Source organism: Heloderma suspectum, chromosome 11, assembly GCF_057233095.1.
Source record: "Heloderma suspectum isolate Gila_16-S chromosome 11, 16-S_ref, whole genome shotgun sequence".
NCBI classification, from domain to species: Eukaryota; Metazoa; Chordata; class Lepidosauria; order Squamata; family Helodermatidae; genus Heloderma; species Heloderma suspectum.
The window spans coordinates 12,680,507-12,696,039 of record NC_139468.1 but is presented as its reverse complement, the minus strand read 5'-3'; the positions used below and the strand labels follow the sequence as shown (position 1 = coordinate 12,696,039).

Here is a 15,533-nt window from a genome sequence, read left to right as displayed (position 1 = left end):
GGCCATGCTTCCTGCCCTCACTCTATCAGACTGCTAGGTAAAGGAGGAAGAGGAGGAGAAGGAGAAGGAGGAGGAGGCTGCCTTCTTCTGGGAAGCAATGAGTAAAAATGAGCTGGGAACAGTTTCAGGGTCCCTTTTGCCTCCCTTCTCCACAATTTTGAGCTGGAAGGTTCTCTACAGGAAACATTCTGCTCAGCCTTAATATTTCATTTACAGCTATTCTGCATTAGCAAGTGGGATCTGCAACAAAAATATGCAGCATACCAGGGGTGGGCAACATGCAGGCCCCACAGCACCCCAGTGTGGCCCCTACCAGCCCCCCTCCCCAATTTAAATATTTTAAAACATTTTGCAAACAGAAATGGCTCTCGGAACTGCTATAGACTGCCAAAAGGGTTCAAATTGGTTTATTTGCAAATTGATTTTGACCCTTTGGGGAATTTGTAGGTGCTATGCGTGCCATTTTGTTTTGTTTGCCCCCCCCCCATTTTTGGCATGTGTGTGTGTGTGTGTGCGCGCGCACAGAGGGGGTCCAGGGAGTGAAAATGGCCAATGTTGGCCACCCCTCAGTATACCCCCATCACTTTAGCAGCAGACTTCCTGTTCAGGGGCTGCTGCCATTCAGCCAGCCATGCCCTCCTTCAGAATACTCTGTTCCATCCCTCCACCCATTTTACCCCAAATGGACAGTCAACATGCCATGCCTACTGAATAGGCTCATTCCTCATTGGGCAGGTGGAATTCTTTTTTGAGGGGCAGCAGATGGGATTGTCCCCGTAGGCTTTGTTTTTTTAAAAAAATATATATTTTGTATACTTCTCGAAGCTTCAGGGTTCCCTCAAGCATGCTGATACTTCCCTCTTGTTTCTCAGTAGTCCTGTTTTGGCTCCAATTCTGTCAGCACTCAGGAGCTGAGCTAGCTATTAACAGGACTGATCCCCACTACCATCATTATATTTCTGGATATGGGCCTGATAGCAGCTGCTGCTATGCATACGTATGCGTTTCACGGCAAAACGTATCCCAGCTAAGATGTACACTTGAATTTGATGAAGGGTTTATTCTGCTTTCCCAGTATCCACACATATGAACAGTGAGGCTCACAGGTGATTTTAAGTGACATGTCTGAAAACTCTCCAAAGCTCGATTCACACACCAGCTGCTTTCCTTCCTCTCCACCTTGGCTCCCGCAGCACACATGCCATCCGCGTTTTCCGTTAGGAACGCAGACTGAAGTTTGGCACCCCCCCCCTCCCGCTTAACTCACAACAGGACAGGTTGGAGTGCGACGCATCGAACTGCGGCTTGCGCTTACCATGAGCCTCACGGAGAAGGCCTTTGCTGTGCCCAGAGTCCAAGACATTCTTCTTCTTCTTTTAAAGCGGCGATCTTGGGGTGTGACTAGGCGGAAGTGGCTCTAGAAAATGTCTGCCTACTTTTTGCAGGCCCTTTCTCAGCCCGCAAAAGTGGGGAGCCATTTTTTAGCATTTTTCCAGGGCACAGGAGAAAAATCATAGCATTCGCAGGGGATGGTGTGTATGTGTGTGTATGTGGGGGGTGGGGGTTATGTTCAGAAGTGGGAGCCAGTGCCAGCTCCAGGTTTTGGAGGCCTCTTGGGCAAGACCCCTTCCGTGGGTGCCCCCCCCCGGTTAGTCTGCCTTCTCATTCTCATTGTCACCAGCTGCTATTGCTCCTCATCCTCGTTCTCATCATTTCTTGCTTGACAGGCAGAGAACTACTGAGCAAGCAGGCCGTGGCATCTCCTGCTCCTTCTACTCACCACTGCCATTGTCTGGGCCTGGGTGAGAGGCAGGTGGACAAGGAGGTTGCCATGGTGAAGAGGAGGAACAGGTCCGGGGGCGGGGGTGTCTATCAGTGGGGCCAAGCTGTAGCTTGGGCCCTTGGCAGGTGCCCAACCATGCCTACCCTTGATGCTGGCTGTGGTGGGAGCCACAGAGGCAAGTTCACCTTTTTCCTTTCATGTACTGTTTGCTGCCACAGCGAGTGGTGGTGGCATTCTGACAAGAAGCTCGGTCGTCCGTCCCCCCTCCACTGAGTCAACTAAAAGGACATTATGTCATGGTGTAGCATCATTCTATCTATGAGCATTGGTGGTGTTGGTGGTGGGGAAATGGCTGCCTCATTTGAAAGTAACTTTCCAAATGTTATGATTTTCTCCTGCCTCACAAAATTGGTGGCTTCTTCTTCTCCATTTCCTCCTCACCCCCAGCAAGTTCCCCCAAAATTGCCAGATAAATCCCAGTCAGACCATTTGTATCAGCGTCTGTTTCGCCAAGCAAGCAAAAATAAAAAAATAAAAATCTATTTCCCAAAGAGGCTGAGCCAAAACAGGGAATGCATTCTAGAACAATATACAGCCCCTGCCAAATATTATCCCCCTGTATTTTCTTGATACTTTGGGGGGCCTGCAAAAAGGGACAAAAATGTTCTTTCCTTCAGATTGAGGGCAGGAAGCCCTCATTTTGTTTGGCTTTGCAAGACATAATTGTATAGTCATAGCAGGTTGACTAAATGGCACTTAACTGTCATCATGCTGGCTACATGATCCCTGATTGGCTTGACCATGGAGCCAGCAAGTAGAATAATCCTATTTTTTAATTTGAAAATGTACCAAAGCAGCTGGTGAGAGGGCCATAGAGGAGCAAAATGGTATGAAAAAGGTATTATCATTATTATTATATTGGAGAAGGAGGAAGAAGAAAATATATAATAAAATATGATGGGGTATTTCAAAGAATACTTTGAGGAGTTTGTAGCTCCTTTTTTGCATCAAAAATATTCATCCACAAAAATTCAGATCAAGTCTACACCTAAATGTTTTAGGCATTGAAGTAACACACACACACACACACACACACACACACAAACACACAGTGAAAAGGGGATTGTAGAAGCCTGGTGCCCTTTGAATGGCTACTTCGTTACATAGCTCTTCAAAATGTCTAGATTAGTAACAGGTTAGGATATTGTATACAGCCATTTATATGTTCCAAGTAGGGATGGACGAAAGGGACTTACCTTGTCCCGCAGCTCGCTTTGCGGTGGGGGGGAGGCGCTTCGGTTCTCCCCTCGAAGGTCAGGTGAGGGGGGGAGGCGCCCCGCCTTGCTCGGACGAAATTCAGGCCAGGGGGGGGAGGCGCCCCATCCCTCGCCGGCGAAATTCAGGCCGGGGAGGAGCGCCCCCTCTCCCCGGCAGCAAAAAAAAAAGTAAAAAAACACATACACACACACACCCGTGATAGGCTACGTAATGATCTGCGTAGCCTATCATGGCTAGATTTCCAAAGTCAGCCGTGATAGGCTACGTAAATCATCACGTAGCCTATCACGGGTGACTTTTGAAAAAAAAAAGCGCGTACGCAAATGGTGGCGCCCAATGGGCGCCGCCATTTGCGTTCCTTATTTTGGCATGTCTAGTCTACGTAAAGATTTACGTAGACTATGGCGAAAATAAGGGCAACGCAAATAGCGTTCCCTTATTTTCGCTGTAGTCTACATAAATCTTTACGTAGACTACCCCTGTCCAAATAAGGAACACAAATGGCGGTGCCCATGGGGCGCCGCCACTTGCGTATGCACTTTTTTTTCCCCCCAAAGTCACCCGTGATAGGCTACGTGATGATTTACGTAGCCTATCATGGCTGACTTTGGAAATCTAGCCGTGATAGGCTACGTAAATCGTCACGTAGCCTATCACAGGGGTGTGTGTGTGTGTTTTACTGTACTTTTTTATTTTGTAATGGCAGCGGCGGCAGCCGGTCGGGAGACCGGCCGCCGCCCCCGCCCTCACCAAAACGCCACCAGGACCCGCCGCCGAGAGGGACATTCGCTGAAGGTAAGTCCCATCCCGGGGGGGGGGGGGCGGGGGGCCGGCGGAGAATTTGCCCAACACTTTCGGGGGGCCGAATGCATCGGCACTCGGCCTCCCGAAGATTCGTGGAGAAATTCTCCGCCATCCCTCGGAGTATCATTCAGGACTAGGTAATGAAACGCTCTGTATTCTGCTCTGGCCTCTTGAGAAACGACAAAGCAAACTGTGTCTTATGGGCTCATGTAGTCTTTCTTTTAAGTCTTGTTTTGATGAGTTTGGCTAAGGTAGACCCTATACATGCACATTTTCTTTTGATAACACTGAACTATCTATTTCAGCTGAGAAATGAAACTCGCGTCTGGTGAAACTGGCCCTCGTGGAGAAAATGAAGGATGAGCGAAGCCGGGCTGAGCAGTTTCACCTTCCCTATGTCTTCATCTGAATGGGAGAAGGCACAAGGCAGGTGAAGTGGCTTCCCTGTGCCCAGGCCTTCTCCAGTGGGAAGCCTTATGTGCATTGAAGCGAGTGCCTGGCCAATGCAAGTTGGCCAGAGACCAAATGCCTCATTCCTGACATCAGGAGCACGGCCCCATCCCCTTGACCCCATCCAGCCCAGGAAAGGGTTCATCTGGAACCCTACCCAATTTTACTTGCCTACCCCTGTCCTAAGTTGAAGATAGAATGTTCCTCTCCAAAACAGAAATCTTTAGTAAGTAGTAAGGCCATGCTGAAATCCCCCCTTCCCCAAATATCATGGCCTTGTTCATGGGCCATGAATGTGGGAGCCATTGCCTTCTCCTGGTCTATAGTATTGGAATAACACTGGTTTCATTCAATCCAGCTTGGGTACAAAAGAGTGGTTAGATAGATTTTTTTGTATTTGTTAGGGGCATTAAGCGACGTAAAAAGATGAGCAAGCAGACAGAACATAATCAAATTACAGGATGCGATGCAGAAAACTGCACATGGGATCAAAACACCACAGCAAAAATAGCGACTGTGAGCAGGAAAGCGGAGATTGGGCGGCGGGGGGTGGGGGGCTTTACCTTGTGCTCATCCCAGAGACCTGGATCAAGATCATTGACAGGAGGGAAGATTTATTGTTATTGTTGTTGTTATTATTATTTTATATCCCACCTTGCAAGGAACCCTAGGTGGCTTACGTTGTCCTCCTCCTCTCCATTAGGTAGGTCAGGCTGGGAGTCGGTGACTGGCCCAGGGTCACCCAAAGTCACCCTGTGAGCTTCATGGCTGAGTGGGGACTAGAACCCAGATCTTCTGAGTCTCAGACCAACACCCTAACCACTACACCACACTGGCTCTCCCTCCTCCCAACAACCTGGATCAGGATGGTAGGATCAGGATCGTGTGTGTGTGTGTGTCTGCATACAAGTATGGGTGGGTGCATGTGCTCATGTGTGGGTGGGTGTTCCTGTGCATATGTGGCCCACTGCCACCCACCCAGTGCCACATGTGGCCCTCAGGGCCATAGAAGTGGCCCAGCCCAGTACTAGCCAAATAGCACCAGGAAAGTGTCATCTTCACTGCATGCTCCCAGATTCACTGACATAACATAGTGAATGGGAAAGATGCCCTTACAGAAGGGAGACATTTGGTTAAGGCTCCTTTCCTATAATTCCTGACCTTATCCCAACCAGTCAGGGAGCACCAGGTCAGTAGGTAAATTTAGGCCCTGGACTTAACAGTCCTATGGGCTCTGCCCTTAGAGAGCCATGTGTATTACTTCAGTTGTGAAGGAAGCACACAACTAACGTTTCTTCTTTTCCAGTGCAGCAAGAACAGCAACAACAGTAACGAAACTGTTTGCCAGCCCTGGTTTTAAAAAGTTACCTTGAGCATGCGCAATTCTGCAGTTTATGCTCACTTAAATCATCGCACCATCATGACTACAGGAAGTCATGTGGTGTAGTGGCGAGAGTGTTGGACTAGGAGCCGGGAGATCCGGGTTCTAGTCCCCACTCGGCCATGGAAGCTCACTGGGTGACTTTGGGCCAGTCACACACTCTCAGCCCGGCCCACCTCGCAGGGTTGTTGTTGTGAGGATAACATGGAGAGGAGGAGGATAATGTAAGCCGCCTTGCGCTCCTTGCAAGAGGAAAAAAGGCGGGGTATAAATGCAATAGATAGATAGATAGATAGATAGATAGATAGATAGATAGATAGATAAAATGGGGTTCGTTTCTGCTATCCTGATGCCCTCATCAGCTGCCACTGTCTGGGTGCTTATGCCAACAGAAACTCTTCTTCTCCCCCGCCCCTCTGCCAGCCACAAATACACCACGTGGACCGTGAAGCCTGACTTTTGCGTGGGGTGATGGTGCTCTGATCCTGTGTTGTGTTCCAGGCGACCAGAACAAATCCCAGTTCATCGGGCTGGAGTGCGCTCTCTGCCGTACCTTTACATAGCATTTGCTAGTGTAGTAACTTCTCCTCCAGCAGCGACACACAGAGAGGTTTGTTATATTCCTCGATTACACTGCAGTCGAAACTAACTTGCGCAGCAACGAAAGGTGAAGCAATAAGGCTCAGTGGATTCAGCGGGTGGGGGTGGGGAGGGGGGGAGGGAGAGAAAGGAGCTTTTTGCTTTATTGCCAGCCCTGTTCCAGCATGTGGAATGAGGGACCAAAGGCCCTGGGTGAGCTTTTCACAAGGGCATGGAAGGCCAGCAGTTTGCAGGCAGGCGACATCATCGTGATGGAGTGGAACTTAACAGGATCCGTGAAAGAACGGGAATCACACAACGGCACGAGAATATATTGTTTTGGTAATAGAACACAGTGTTTTTCTTAAGCAGTCAAGGCATTTGTATTCATTCACATAACCAGTCCTTCAATTAATAGGGAACAGACATAGACATGGCCGGGGGGGGAGTGTTATGGGGAAACATTTTGCAGGGGGAGGGATGGTGTGATTAAAAAGCAAGGATGTTAAGACACATGTTAGTGTGCAACCAGACATGTATCTTCCATTTTTTTAAAAGCCAATTAGTAGCCTCACACTGCTGCCTTGGGGAGGTGACATCGAAGGAGAGGTGGTTCACCCTCCCCCCACCCCTGTACCTTTGTATTCATTCATTTGTATTCATTCATTTGTATTCATTCACATAACCAGTCCTTCAATTAATAGGGAACAGACATAGACATGGCCGGGGGGGGAGTGTTATGGGGAAACATTTTGCAGGGGGAGGGATGGTGTGATTAAAAAGCAAGGATGTTAAGACACATGTTAGTGTGCAACCAGACATGTATCTTCCATTTTTTAAAAAGCCAATTAGTAGCCTCACACTGCTGCCTTGGGGAGGTGACATCGAAGGAGAGGTGGTTCACCCTCCCCCCACCCCTGTACCTTTGTATTCATTCATTTGTATTCATTCATTTGTATTCATTCACATAACCAGTCCTTCAATTAATAGGGAACAGACATAGACATGGCCGGGGGGGGAGTGTTATGGGGAAACATTTTGCAGGGGGAGGGATGGTGTGATTAAAAAGCAAGGATGTTAAGACACATGTTAGTGTGCAACCAGACATGTATCTTCCATTTTTTAAAAAGCCAATTAGTAGCCTCACACTGCTGCCTTGGGGAGGTGACATCGAAGGAGAGGTGGTTCACCCTCCCCCCACCCCTGTACCTTTGTATTCATTCATTTGTATTCATTCATTTGTATTCATTCACATAACCAGTCCTTCAATTAATAGGGAACAGACATAGACATGGCCGGGGGGGGAGTGTTATGGGGAAACATTTTGCAGGGGGAGGGATGGTGTGATTAAAAAGCAAGGATGTTAAGACACATGTTAGTGTGCAACCAGACATGTATCTTCCATTTTTTAAAAAGCCAATTAGTAGCCTCACACTGCTGCCTTGGGGAGGTGACATCGAAGGAGAGGTGGTTCACCCTCCCCCCACCCCTGTACCTTTGTATTCATTCATTTGTATTCATTCATTTGTATTCATTCACATAACCAGTCCTTCAATTAATAGGGAACAGACATAGACATGGCCGGGGGGGGAGTGTTATGGGGAAACATTTTGCAGGGGGAGGGATGGTGTGATTAAAAAGCAAGGATGTTAAGACACATGTTAGTGTGCAACCAGACATGTATCTTCCATTTTTTAAAAAGCCAATTAGTAGCCTCACACTGCTGCCTTGGGGAGGTGACATCGAAGGAGAGGTGGTTCACCCTCCCCCCACCCCTGTACCTTTGTATTCATTCATTTGTATTCATTCATTTGTATTCATTCACATAACCAGTCCTTCAATTAATAGGGAACAGACATAGACATGGCCGGGGGGGGAGTGTTATGGGGAAACATTTTGCAGGGGGAGGGATGGTGTGATTAAAAAGCAAGGATGTTAAGACACATGTTAGTGTGCAACCAGACATGTATCTTCCATTTTTTAAAAAGCCAATTAGTAGCCTCACACTGCTGCCTTGGGGAGGTGACATCGAAGGAGAGGTGGTTCACCCTCCCCCCACCCCTGTACCTTTGTATTCATTCATTTGTATTCATTCATTTGTATTCATTCACATAACCAGTCCTTCAATTAATAGGGAACAGACATAGACATGGCCGGGGGGGGAGTGTTATGGGGAAACATTTTGCAGGGGGAGGGATGGTGTGATTAAAAAGCAAGGATGTTAAGACACATGTTAGTGTGCAACCAGACATGTATCTTCCATTTTTTAAAAAGCCAATTAGTAGCCTCACACTGCTGCCTTGGGGAGGTGACATCGAAGGAGAGGTGGTTCACCCTCCCCCCACCCCTGTACCTTTGTATTCATTCATTTGTATTCATTCATTTGTATTCATTCACATAACCAGTCCTTCAATTAATAGGGAACAGACATAGACATGGCCGGGGGGGGAGTGTTATGGGGAAACATTTTGCAGGGGGAGGGATGGTGTGATTAAAAAGCAAGGATGTTAAGACACATGTTAGTGTGCAACCAGACATGTATCTTCCATTTTTTAAAAAGCCAATTAGTAGCCTCACACTGCTGCCTTGGGGAGGTGACATCGAAGGAGAGGTGGTTCACCCTCCCCCCACCCCTGTACCTTTGTATTCATTCATTTGTATTCATTCATTTGTATTCATTCACATAACCAGTCCTTCAATTAATAGGGAACAGACATAGACATGGCCGGGGGGGGAGTGTTATGGGGAAACATTTTGCAGGGGGAGGGATGGTGTGATTAAAAAGCAAGGATGTTAAGACACATGTTAGTGTGCAACCAGACATGTATCTTCCATTTTTTAAAAAGCCAATTAGTAGCCTCACACTGCTGCCTTGGGGAGGTGACATCGAAGGAGAGGTGGTTCACCCTCCCCCCACCCCTGTACCTTTTCCCCAAAGTGGGGGAGCTCTGATTTTGATTGGAGCAGGGGCACTGGGGGAGGGGGGTTAACCCTTCCCACTATGCTGTTTCCCAGATCTAAATATCTCCCAGCACAAGTTGCTATTAGCCATGTGGGGGTACACGTATCTGTATTGTGCCTGTATTTCTGCTGGTGGGTGGGGATGGGGGGACTAGAAGCAGATTTGGTGGAGAGCTTTAGACTAGGAAAAGGGCATGGAATAAAATCAAATTGTGTTCTCCTTCTACTCATCTCTGATCAGATGCAGCACCAGAGGATGGCCTTGTTGGGCTTTTGCTGACGGCCCAGTTCTCCTGGAGGGCTGACCCCCTAGTCTGCTGCTGACCAAACCTGCCACCTACGCCCACCCAGGCCAGTGGCACTCCTCTCAGCAATGGAGCCTGGGCGGCTGCGGCCAGCACCTGCCCATTTCCTCACAATGCCTCTGGGGGCAGGAACATGACGTTACTCCAGAACGATGCTTCGTCGGGGCCCCAGGGGCATTGTGGGGGAATTAAAGTGGCAGGCATCAGCAGCAACGCTTGTCAGCTAGGCAAGCATTTCTGTGGCTGCTGCTACATCCACCCACCACCACCAAGGTAAGGGAAGAGGAGTGGAGGCCACCACTACCGATGTGCCCAGGGACCCCTTGTCACTGTCACCACTGCCCATTTGCTTGCCCTGTCTCCTCTTGGTCCGTGTGTGTGTGTGTGTGCGCGCGCGCGCGCGTGCACCTGCGCCAAGAGCCCTGTGAAACCTGGCACTGGACTTCTCCCTGACCTGCATTCACACTGCATGCCTGTGCAGTCATGCCCATGCCGCCTTCCTTCTGCCAACCTGTCTTTCATTTCCCTTTCCTTCATGCTATTGTTAGGGCAAGCCCCACAGAGCTCCGCAATTATCGCTGTCTACTTCAGATCGCAATAGCTGCAAATCCAGATTTGTGGTTGCTCTGAATAACTGGACTGATATGTGAAAATGGCACGCTCTGCAGTGCATAAATCTCACTTTTTAAACAAGTGTTCTGTGAGCTTTTAAATACGGCCTCGTAATCATTCCCCTCTTCCTCAATCACTCTCTTTTCTCCTCTGTACCCTCCTGGGCACTTAATAGCCAAGCTATAATGACTAGTTTTCCGTTTTGTTTTGCTTTTAAATCCAAACGGATGGAGTGCAGAAGGTCCTCACTTAGTGAGGAGTGGCTCTAGCAACCCAGTAGCATGATTTTATCGATACCCAAGCTTTTGCTGATGTCAGCCATATATTCATGGAGCTGAAAGGTATGGGCTGTAGGGGGGCCATGAGGTTGAAAGACTAATGCAGCTGTAATAGCAAAGAATTGGCTAAATGGATTCACAATTGAATACTCTTTATCTCACAGGAAGCCTTGAAACTCATACAGCCAAGCCATTGTTTTGAATAAGGTCAAATTATACTGCTGGATCCATTTGGGGTGGGGGATTGAGCACTTACTGGGCCTCCCCCTCTAAGTGGACCCACTTCCCCTTTGTCACTGTCACCTTTCCCATTGGCTTGCCTTTTGCCTCTGGAGCCAATCCACATAACCATCCAGAAGGAGAGCAGAAGGCAAATGGAGGCTGATGGTCCGCTCTTCGCTCTTGTCATTGCTTGCATTCTTAGAGAGGACTGATGAACAGGCAGTGACAGCAAGGGGGAGGTGCACCAGAAGGTTCTGGGGATCAGCAATGCATCCCTGAAAGGTGTGTGGGCCTTTGCACATGCCTGATTATCCCAACCCATGACTGCCCCCTAATGCCAACACCCTGCCTACTGCTGAGATTTGGGCTTCCAGAAACAGGTAAGATCTTGATCAAGCATCTGGATGAGGTGTTGCATTTCCCCCCCCAAGAATGCTCTGCGTTCAGCGCACACCTACCATGCTGTTACTTTGGAAATTTGATGCAGGACTAGCAGTTGTGCTGCTTGATTTAGGAGTCTGCATGCTTCCAAATGCTCTGCTTGTATATTCGTAAATAATCAGACTTTATGAAGGAGCCACACAATTCCAGTGGTCTCTCATACATGTGAAAACCAAGTAGCACTGCCACTGGAACTTCCCACTATCTATGGAGGTGGAGCGCATGTAACACAAGGAAGAGAAGATACTCACAGTATTCTGGGGCACTGGAACAATGGCGGACTTTTGTTCTGTTTTTGAAGATGGCCTTGTCCATGGCTCTTTGATGGTCCCAAGCTGTCCTACCAGATTTGAATCTAAGCGGGGAAGGCCTTTTGTGGTGGATGAAGTCAGAAACACATCTGGCCTCTATATGAAAAGAAAGAGACTGTGAGGATGGCCCTCAAAACCGATAGCTTTATAAAATGATTAGACACAAGAACAGAGGTTGGGGCTAGCTATACCTACATTAACCATGATATCTAAAATGGAACTTCCATGTTCATAAAGTCTATTATCCAAACACAACCAACAGCTTAATGGAACCCAAGTTCCATTAATGGAACTCAAGTCAGATGGAAAATTCCAAGTGCGACCAGTCTTAGAAGCAATAGTCTTCCAGTCAAACAATTACTGAGTTGTGTGTTTTGTTTTTAATCTTTCAAATCAGTTTCTGATTTGAAAGTGCCTGACCTGGTATAAGGTAGCTTCCTGTGTACTTGTGCAAGTCAGAGTTCTTGGCTAGATGGACCTAGGGATGTTAGAGAAATCCACAATGGAATCAAATGAGTTCAGATTTCTTTGAATCCAACCCACAGATTCCGCAGCAGACTAAATTTTATCTTATGTCTAAATTTTATCTTATGTGTATTTTTATTGTTTTAATTGTTGTGAACCACCCAGAGAGCTTTGGCTATTGAGCAATACAGAAATGTAATAAATAAATAAACAAACAAACAAACAGTAACATAAAACCTGGTGCCCTCCGAATGTGTTGGACTACATCTAGGATTTTGTTTTGGATGTATGGATTTTGTTAAATCTGTTCCATCTGCGCTTCATGGATTGTCGGGCATCTTTCATTCTGCTGTCCACTCATTGATGGTATAAGATTTTTTTTAGGGATGTACAGGAATTTTACTCCAGTCGCACAAGTGCACGTTTGTGCTAATGCACAAACTTCCCCCCCAGATTAAAAACTGGACAGCACATCCACGGAATCTGCGTGACTTGGAAAAAATGGAACCTCTATGGAATCTACAGGTCAGATACATAGAAATATGAACTCATTTGAATCTGTTGTGGATTTCTCTAACATCTTTAACTACAACTCCCATCAGCCCCAGCCAGCATGGCCACTGGAAGCTGTAGTCCAACACATCTGGAGGGCACCAGGTTTGGGGGGCCAGGGGAAGGCTGATCTAGACTCTTTAGCAATATGGCCTTGAGGGTTGCCAAGTTATTTCCTAGCAAGGTCTTCTGTGTCTTTTACATTCTGCTAAGCAAAAGCATCATTTGGTGAATAGCTGCTTGTCACACAGCTATTATTGAGGCATAGCATCTCTGCCAGAAAAGAAGGGCAACCCTAGTACAATGGTCACATGTGGAGACCTTTCTCCCAAACCTGAAGTACTCAGCTGTTACTGGTAGGGTTGTTGAAGAAATCCACAATGGACTCAAATGAATTTGGATTTCTATGACTCTGACTGTAGATCCTGCAGTGGACTGGCTTTCCCTGAGTTGCACAGATTCCACAGACTTGTGGACCTTTTTTTTTTTTTAAAGAACTTTCTGGAGTTGTAGTAAACAAAAACAAAACAAAACACCCCCACTGGCTGAAAATGCACATTTCCCCCATAGGCTAAAGCATGAAAATACGCATTTTGGGTGGGATTTGCACATTTTGGGGAGGATTTGCACATTTTCGCAAGTGCAAATTTGTGCAAATGTGAATTTGTACAAATTTGGGAAACTGGAAAAGCAAACACCAATTCCGTCAATGAACAGTTGACAGAATGAAAAGCACCCAACAATCTGCAAAATGTAGACAGAACAGTTTTTACAAGGTCCACACATCCCTAGTTAGTGGGTGTGCTCCTGTAGATATGTGTATGAACTCGCACATGTCCTGACAAGACCCACACATTTGCTTATATGGAATCTTAACACACTGGCAAATGGAGCATCTATGGCTAAGAAGGCAATTCCCACCCAAAGATGTCTACACTCAGATAAAGTTGAAGAGGACAACTCCAGTCCAGCAGCTTGCTTCGCGGTGGGGGGGAGGCACTCCGTTCCTCCCACCGAAATTCTTGGCGGGGGTGAAGCACGCCATCCCTCCCTGCAGAAATTCTGGCCGGGGGGGAGGCACCCCATCCCTCCAGCCACGAAACCTCTTCTCCTGCCGGGACGCAAATGGCGGCGGCCGTAGCCGCTGCCGTTTGCGTCCCTGCAGTCAGCTGTGATAGGCTACGTAAATGTTTATGTAGCCTATCACAGCTGACTTTGGGGGAAAAAAAAAAGCGCGTACGCAAATGGCGGCGCCCATGGGCGCTGCCATTTGCATTCCTTATTTGGGCACGTGTAGTCTACGTAGACATTTACGTAGACTACGGCAAAAATAAGGGCAACGCAAATAGCATTGCCCTTATTTTCGCCGTAGTCTATGTAAATGTTTACGTAGACTACACGTGCCCAAATAAGGAACGCAAATGGCGGAGCCCATGGGCGCCGCCATTTGCATACACGCTTCCCCCCCCCCAAAGTCAGCCGTGATAGGCTACGTAAACATTTACGTAGCCTATCACGGTGTTTTTTGGAAATCTAGCCGTGATAGGCTACGTAAAACTTTACGTAGCCTATCTCGTTTGTTGTTGTTGTTGTTGTTTTACTTGGAATTGGCAGTGGTGGCAACCGCTTGGAAGACCGGCCGCTGCCGCCGCACCGCCACCGCTCTGCCACCGCGCCACCGCCGGGAGCCGCCGCCGCCAGGGACATTCGACCAAGGTAAGTCCCATCCTGGGGGGGGCGGGGGGCGGACCGTTTCTCCACCAATTTCGGGGGGCCGAATGCATTGGCATTCAGCCTCCTGGAGATTCGTGGAGAAATTATCCGACATCCCTAAGTCCAGCAGCATATGTACTGAGGCTGTACATGTACTGTTCACTCAGAATGAGCTACTTTGCAACAAAGCTATTGTGTCCCCCAATCACAGTCTATCTCTTATCAGCGACAAGGGTACTGCATGACCCCGTCTCATCGGCTTAGGAGTTTTATTGTCTCTCTTCCCTCGGCATGGTTGTACAGATCTATTACGAAGCGGCTATCAGTGAAACTCATCAGCGGCGCATACAAATGACACCAAGCAGATGTTCCTTAACCAAACAGGGGTAGATCGCTAATTGAAGAGGATTCAGCAACTGCAAACTTCAATCATTGCCCAACGAGGCCAATCTCTCCTGGCTCCCTCTCTGCATTCATCGGCGTGCCCTGCATGTGCCGCCTATTCATTTCCTCGTAATCTGTTCCTAACTTGCTAAATTGGTCGCTGCGGATGGCTGGCGGCGAAGTGGCCCTCACTGTCTCCTTCGCCGTGACTACGGGCAACGATGCCTCATTAGGGCTGTCATGAGAAAGTGGGCAGGTCTGCAACCGCTCAGCCCAAATGCCTCCTCTTGCTCCTTTAATCCCCTCAGGCCTAGGCCAGGGAGATGGACATACAGGATGAGAGAATGTCCGAGCAGCTCTGAAGGTGCCTCAGTGCCCTCGCTGATCAGGGCCTCATTAAGGCCAACAGACACAGTCTTCTGGGCCTGCCCATTTCATTAGGCTGGGTGGCCTTGACCTTGGCCCAGGCCCCCTCGGCATCAAAGACAGCAAGCCCCGAGGTACCAAGTGGCAATTACGCCCAGGCTTCCATGGCCATTGATGGGGTGGGGAGGGGGCAGAACGAGATGTTCATGCAAAATGCAGCCATTGTCTCAGGCTCCTCACAATTTGCGCTGGGCCGAAGGCACAGATGGCATCCAGGGTGGGTTGAAAAGATAATGACAAAGTGCGGGGCAGCTTGGGCAGCGATGTCGCATGTGCCCTTAATTCAATTAGCTCTCCCCTACATCCTCCACTGGGAGAAACAAGCAGAAACTGACACATTTTCTTTTACAAAGACATAAATTTCTCTCTCTCTCTCTCTCTCTCTGCTCCACTTTGCTGTGGCCCCTGCTGTATCCCACTCATTAGCTGTCTAACAAAGTGAGGCCAGCTCAATCCGTTCCCATTCGGTAGTAATTCTATCAATCCTCTATAATTTCCGCAGCAATCAAGGTTTCCAGCGATGCTGAGCGGGAGGATTACGGCAGGAAGGAACCTTGGCAGAGAATAATGAGAACCCTGGACTCTACT

The 15,533-nt window shown here is 48.1% G+C and overlaps 1 protein-coding gene across 1 annotated transcript in view; it reads right to left on the bottom strand.

The window, feature by feature from the left end:
• CCDC33 (coiled-coil domain containing 33) overlaps positions 1–15,533 on the bottom strand; it is a 286,225-nt gene that overhangs the window by 74,563 nt on the left and 196,129 nt on the right. Inside the window, exon 14 of the mRNA XM_084816877.1 lies at positions 11,361–11,501. Within this exon, the coding sequence (XP_084673003.1) occupies positions 11,361–11,501 (141 nt within the window). The remainder of the gene's footprint in view (positions 1–11,360; positions 11,502–15,533) is intronic.